Below are 6,000 nucleotides of genomic sequence, written 5' to 3'. Positions count from 1 at the left end.
ACAAACGGAACGCAGCGCGAGTGGAACGCTGAACACGTTCTGTGAATCTGCTCAGGATGACATCAGTTCAAACTGATGTTTATGATCACGAATATAAGAAGCATGTTGAGAGAGGCGAAGAAAAACCTGTCGATATCTGCGGGTTATGCGTTTAAAAACGTCGATAACACATTTTGTAAGGTTGGAAACAGGAAAAGTCCTACTTTTCTGGAACCCTGAAATAGTGTGGACACAGCGGAGTAATCTCACATCTTAATAAAGGCAAACGAACCGTTTCACCGTTTGTGTCACTCCGAGGTCACGTACACACTTGCAAAGTAACAAACGCATTTAAATGCGAAATACAGGAGTTGTTTCGGAAATGTGGATGACTGAAGATAGCTAGGCCTCGCCTGTCTAAAACAATTTTGGACTTTTCTCAGAGATGTAAAGAGACAATTTGACATATTTGGTAAATCTATTTTTGACCAGAGTAACTAGAAATGAGTATGAAAGGCCATTTTCACCTTAGGCTATAAGAAAAATAAAAACCATGCTTTGGTAAATCAGAATTGAAAAAAGAAAAAGAAAGTACGGTGGCCGAGAGGTGCAAAACAAATCACAATTATAAAAACAAAATAACAATTCAAAAAACACAACGACAATTCAGAAAACATAATAAGAAAGTCATAATAATGAGATAAAATTAGTAAAAATTGTGACATACAAAGTCATAATTGAGATTAAAAGTAAAAATTGACAAAATTTTAAGTCAGTTTACTGTTTTCAACTACAAAGAGAAAACTTTTCATGCGTTTTTATCGTTCATTTACACAACAGCGTTTCGAAATGCAAAGCTAAAAAAAATGCATACTTTTGAAAATGTATTATAAAGTGGAAGTTTTTGAAGACAATAGTGTTACAGTCTCCACGTAAAACAACAAAAACGTGAATTTGTGAAAACGGTGCATCATGCGGATTATATTTTCAGTCTATATGCACATTGTGTTTCTTTACAATATCGCCAACTACTGGCCTAACATGAATAATGCAGCGTTTTTAATAATTCTCGTAGGTCCGTGTGAACCGGATAGTTGACAACGTTTAAGGTGTAACAATATATGGCAACATATCTATCAAGGATAGTTTACCCAAAATGAAAAAAAAAAAATTCTCTGAAAAAATTCAAGATTTCAGTTTCAATGGCTTTCCAGCACCAAGTCCAAGCCTAATTATTTACGACCACAATGCAACACCAAATTTAGCATTTTAATCAAGTTTATTTTATTTTTTTGTTAACCTTTTACCATGTCTTTGATGTATCGCAATAATATCGAATCGTGACACGTGGGTATCGTTACACCACTAATGTCTGTATGCTAAAAACAAAAGGAAATTATTTTCCGTTTTTAGTACTTTGTTGTCGTGTAAATTCATAATTGACCATTTTCAACTTATTTGAGGTCCATTTCAAATTTTGTTACTTAATATAGACTTTTCACATAAATGACTTGATATGCCATAATTTAAGTCAATTCATAATGACTTAGTATCAGTTCTAAAAAAAAAACTACATTATGATGACATAATTGTGACGTGTCAAATTTTGTCAGTTGCGACTTTGATGTCAAGTGTTTCCTAATTGATTCAGCAAAGATTACTTTTTTCTTATGTGACGGAAATGAGACGTTACTTTCCAAAACTGATTAGCAAAGAATTAGTAATACATGACGGAGAGAATCAGATATTTAACATTTAGTCATTTAACCTGCTGCATTTGAACAGCACGAACTCACTGAACAATAAATGTAGTTTCCACAAGACAATATTAATAATGAGTGAATAAGTGAAGACACATACCTGAGTTTCTGTGATTTTTCTATAACTTCTCAGACAGCTGTCAGCAGACAAAACATTGTGCATTAAAAAAAAAATGACATTTTCTATAGACTAAAACAACTCTCAATCTAAAACAAAAATGGATTGAACATCAACATTCAATGTCGCACGTTATTAATTTAAAATTAAATTGCGTAAATTCTTCCCGAAAAGTCTATTTGAATGGAATTAATGGAATACATTTATTTGAAAGAATTAAAAGCAGTTTCACATCTATTGTTCAACTGACGAGGTTGTGGGATTTATATATATATATATACGTAATATATATATAAGTACATACGTTTTAAAGAGTGTATGTAGTGCAGTAATCAGTAGCTAGTAATTACCCTTTTACAGTAACTTGCCCAACACTGCTTGTTCGAAACAAACAAAACAAAAAAAAAAATATATATATATATATATATATATTTTGTGTTTAATTTTATCACATCCAGCCCTGTGAAATGACCAATGCAGTGCGCACCGAAATGGTGAATATTTTACACTGCAGTTGCACCATTCAAACACCAGGAGGCGCAGTGGAGCTAGTGTTCATCACACGCTGCAATCCACGCTGAAAAAAAGTCAAATGGTTATTCTTCTTAAGACATAAATGAAACCGGTTAATAACACTTGCTGCATGGTAAAAACAGACAGTTGTGTGCAAGATGTAAACGTTCAGGCACATAAATAGCCGAGAACACGCAAGACGAAGTCATCAGAAGCATTGTGTCTGTTGCACACAGTTTATTTAACAATATGGTATATAAGTACGAAACAAGATCTTAACCAGTTTATACAGCGATCTCAATCTTTTTTCCTTTTATTTACAGTATGTCATCAAGCTGCATGATTTACATTAAAGAATCGTTCACCTTCAATTCAAGTTTCATGAGGAGAAAAAAAAACAAGAGGTTGACTGAAGAACTCTTTGAACAAATCAGCAGTCGGACGAAGCTCCGGCCTCATACGCGAGGGGGAGGGGACATCATCGATGTTTCAGAGATCAAACGAGAAAACAGGAACATCTTCCTACATCTTAAGAGAGACAACTACTGAATCCAGGCCAATAAATAAACGCATCTGGGCACCTTGAAAAATAAGAGCAACTTTCACAATTTGCTCGCGTGTTTGTGTTTTCGTTCGTTCGTTCGTGTGTGTGTGTTTGTGTGTGCAGTAGCCAAGCTCCTTTCTGTACAAATGAATACAGGTCCTCTGTACAAACTCCACAGTTTGGAGAGAAAAAGGCTGTCCTTTTCCAAACCTGGTAAATGTGAATACGTATCAGACAGGAATGAGGATTGATCCTGATTCCACACCAATTATCTTAGTCCCTAAACACGCGCACACACTCACAACAAAAAAAGAAAAAAGAAATGCATTTCAGCTTGCAAACATACAAAAATGAAAGTCTTCAATAATAAAATCAAATATTTTGCCTTGAGAAATTCCATTTAAAAAGTCCATAAGCTCAAAATAACCCTTCCCCGAAAACAACGAAAAAAAAAAAAAAAACGAAACAATTAAAAATGTAACTCCTTGTAGACCAGGATTAAATTTCGTCCGGTCCGACATCCCCTCCTAGAAAAAAATCCCCTTTGTGATTCTGCTCTTTAAACAGTAAATTCAGTCCCTCCGATAAGGAAGGAAAAGCAGTCCATTGGTGGTGTAAACCTATTACAGTCTTGTCATTTTGTCGTCTTACAAAACAAACCTTTTCTCTGCGCGAAAGAACGTCTCTTAATGCTACAATCCCTCGACGAACTTCTCTAGCGTGTCGCCCGTGGTGTCCATGCTCAAGTCGTTGGAAAGCCCTCCACGGTTTGGCGTGTTCAGCTGCGGAAGCATTGCACTCTGTTCAGGTGTGCACAGGTGGGCCTGGTCCAGGGGGCCCGGCATGGGTCCCGTCAGGCTGGGGTGTAGGGGCGAGGGCTGGGGCTGCATGCGAGGGGACGGGCTGGAATGTGGCGGCTGTTGGGAAGGGGGACGGGGCGATTGCACGGGGGCAGGCGACCTCACCTGGTTGCCCAGCGCGTTAGCCATGGCCTGTCCGGGCAGGTGGGCTCCCTGCGCCTGTCCTGCAAGCATGTGTGATTGGGGACTCATGGAAGCGGCCTGTGCCGGCGAGCCCATTTGCTGCTTCAGCAACTGTTGCTGCTGCTGCTGCTGTAGTAGGCGCTGTTGCAGCATATTCTGCTGGGCGTCCATACTCATGCCAGGCTGGCCCATCTGAGCCATGGGTTGCATTTGCCCTCCGCCGCCCTGCATGGCCATCTGCTGCTGCATGCGGATTTGCGAGTAACTAGCTGCGCCTTGAGGCTGCGGGAACCTCCCCTGTCCGGTAGGGAGCGTCCCCTGGAGTTGCTGGTGCTGCATCTGACGAATTAGCTGCCGGCGGAACAGCTGGTTCCCGTTGTGCGCAGCGTTCATCATTTGTCCCTGGGGGCCGAGGGCCGCCATGGATTGGGTCGGGGCCGGCTGCGCCTGCTGGGGGGGCATGACGGGTCTCTGCACGGGGCCGGCCTGCATCGCAGCCATGTTCTGCATTCCCGGCTGCCCTGCGAGCATGGCCTGCGGGTTCTGCTGCTGCGGTTGGCTGGCTTGGTATTTCGCCGTGCGCTGTTTGATGAAGGCGGCCATGAGATGCGGGTTCGACTTGAGGATATTGAGGACCTGCTGCTGCTGCTGAGGGGAGCTTGGGGATTTTAACGTGCGCAGAAGGTCCTGCAGCGCTCCTGGAGCGATGCTGCTGGTCACACCTCTTTGCTGCATGCCCTGTTGCTGAGGGGCTTGTGGTTGCGCCTGCTGGGGAGGCATGACGGCCTGGATTTGCCTCGGCTGCTGCTGTTGTTGCTGCGCCTGCTGCTGCTGCATCAAGGCGCGCTGCATCATTTGCGCCTGTTGGGGCGTCTGCGCAACCTGAGACTGCTGTGGAGCCATGGCCATTTGCTGCGGGGGCACTTGCTGCGTTGGAGGCGCCTGCGGATTCTGCATGGCCCCTTGCATCCCAGGTGGCCACTGGCCAGGTTGCATGTTCTGAACCATCTGAGGACCACGAGGGCCCATCATCTGCATGGGAGTCATCATGCGAGGTTGGTTCATCTGCATGCCGTTCATATTCATTCTATAGTCTTGCTGCTGCTGTTGTTGTTGCTGCTGTTGTTGTTGTTGCTGCTGCTGCTGCTTAACTTTGGTCATCATCTCTATTTGTTGCGCAACTTTCAAAGCCTGCTGCTGCTGCGGAGAGGGCTGCGGCTGTTGTTGAGGAGGCATGGGCAGGGGAGACTGTTGCTGCTGCTGCTGCTGTTGCAGGGGCGAGGACTGCGGTTTACCCTGGGGTCCTGGTGTCTGTGGTTGGCTGGGGAAGCCTTGCACCATTGCAGCCACATTTGGATGCGTCTGTTGGGGCTGGTTGGCTAAAGACTGCGAGGTCTGAGGTGTGTTAGGCTGCTGCAGCTGCTGAGAGTTGGGCGTCCCCGGACCTCCTGAGGTAGTTGGGGAGGGCAGACTCGGAGGCATTCCTCGGCCCTGCATTAGCGCCATACGCCGCCGCATCATCTGCGCCTGCTGCAGTCGCTGCTGAATCTGCTGCTGTCGCAGCTTGTGCTTGATATTTAGACAGAAGGGCACGGGACACTTGTTCTCCTGGCAGTGCTTGGCATGGTAGCAGCACAATGCGATGAGTTGCTTGCAAACAGGGCAGCCTCCGTTGGTCTTGCGCTTGCAGCCTTTGGTGTGCTGCACCACTCTCTTCATCTTCTGACAAGACGGCAGAGAACAGTTGGCATTGCGGCACTGGCAGGCATGCACCAGCGACTGAATGCAGCGTTGGATGCTGAGGCGTCGACTCTCCTGTGGGCTCTTGTTGGCCTCGCCGCCCTGGTTGTTGCTGTCGTCGTCCAGGCCCAATCCCCACTTCACCATTTGGTGCTCGTGGCCCTTGGAGTTGTAGCAGTTAATGCATAGATCAAAGTCCTGAAAGAAATCAGAAGAAGAATTGATATAACTTTCTGGATAATCATAGTATAGAATATTCATTCACTGAGCTGGTATATTGCCGTTATATTTATAGCTACAGAGGCAATAGTTCCCTCCTTGCGATGTTCGAACATGCAACCTGCTAGTTTCCACCTACGATCT

At 44.3% G+C, this 6,000-nt stretch overlaps 1 protein-coding gene across 9 annotated transcripts in view; it reads right to left on the bottom strand.

Moving 5' to 3' along the window:
- Nucleotides 1–2,571: 2,571 nt before the first annotated feature.
- The window catches only part of crebbpb (CREB binding lysine acetyltransferase b), a 68,208-nt gene continuing 64,779 nt past the window's right edge, over nucleotides 2,572–6,000 (bottom strand). For all 9 annotated transcript variants that reach the window (XM_089128800.1, XM_089128803.1, XM_089128802.1 and 6 more), the window contains one exon: nucleotides 2,572–5,835. In XM_089128800.1, coding sequence (XP_088984926.1) covers nucleotides 3,607–5,835 — 2,229 coding nt within the window. In that variant the 3' untranslated portion in view covers nucleotides 2,572–3,606. The remainder of the gene's footprint in view (nucleotides 5,836–6,000) is intronic.

This window comes from Pimephales promelas, chromosome 3, assembly GCF_988280905.1.
Source record: "Pimephales promelas chromosome 3, fPimPro1.hap1.1, whole genome shotgun sequence".
NCBI classification, from domain to species: domain Eukaryota; kingdom Metazoa; phylum Chordata; class Actinopteri; order Cypriniformes; family Leuciscidae; genus Pimephales; species Pimephales promelas.
The sequence above is the reverse complement of the archived record's forward strand: the minus strand, read 5'-3'. Positions and strand labels throughout refer to the sequence as shown.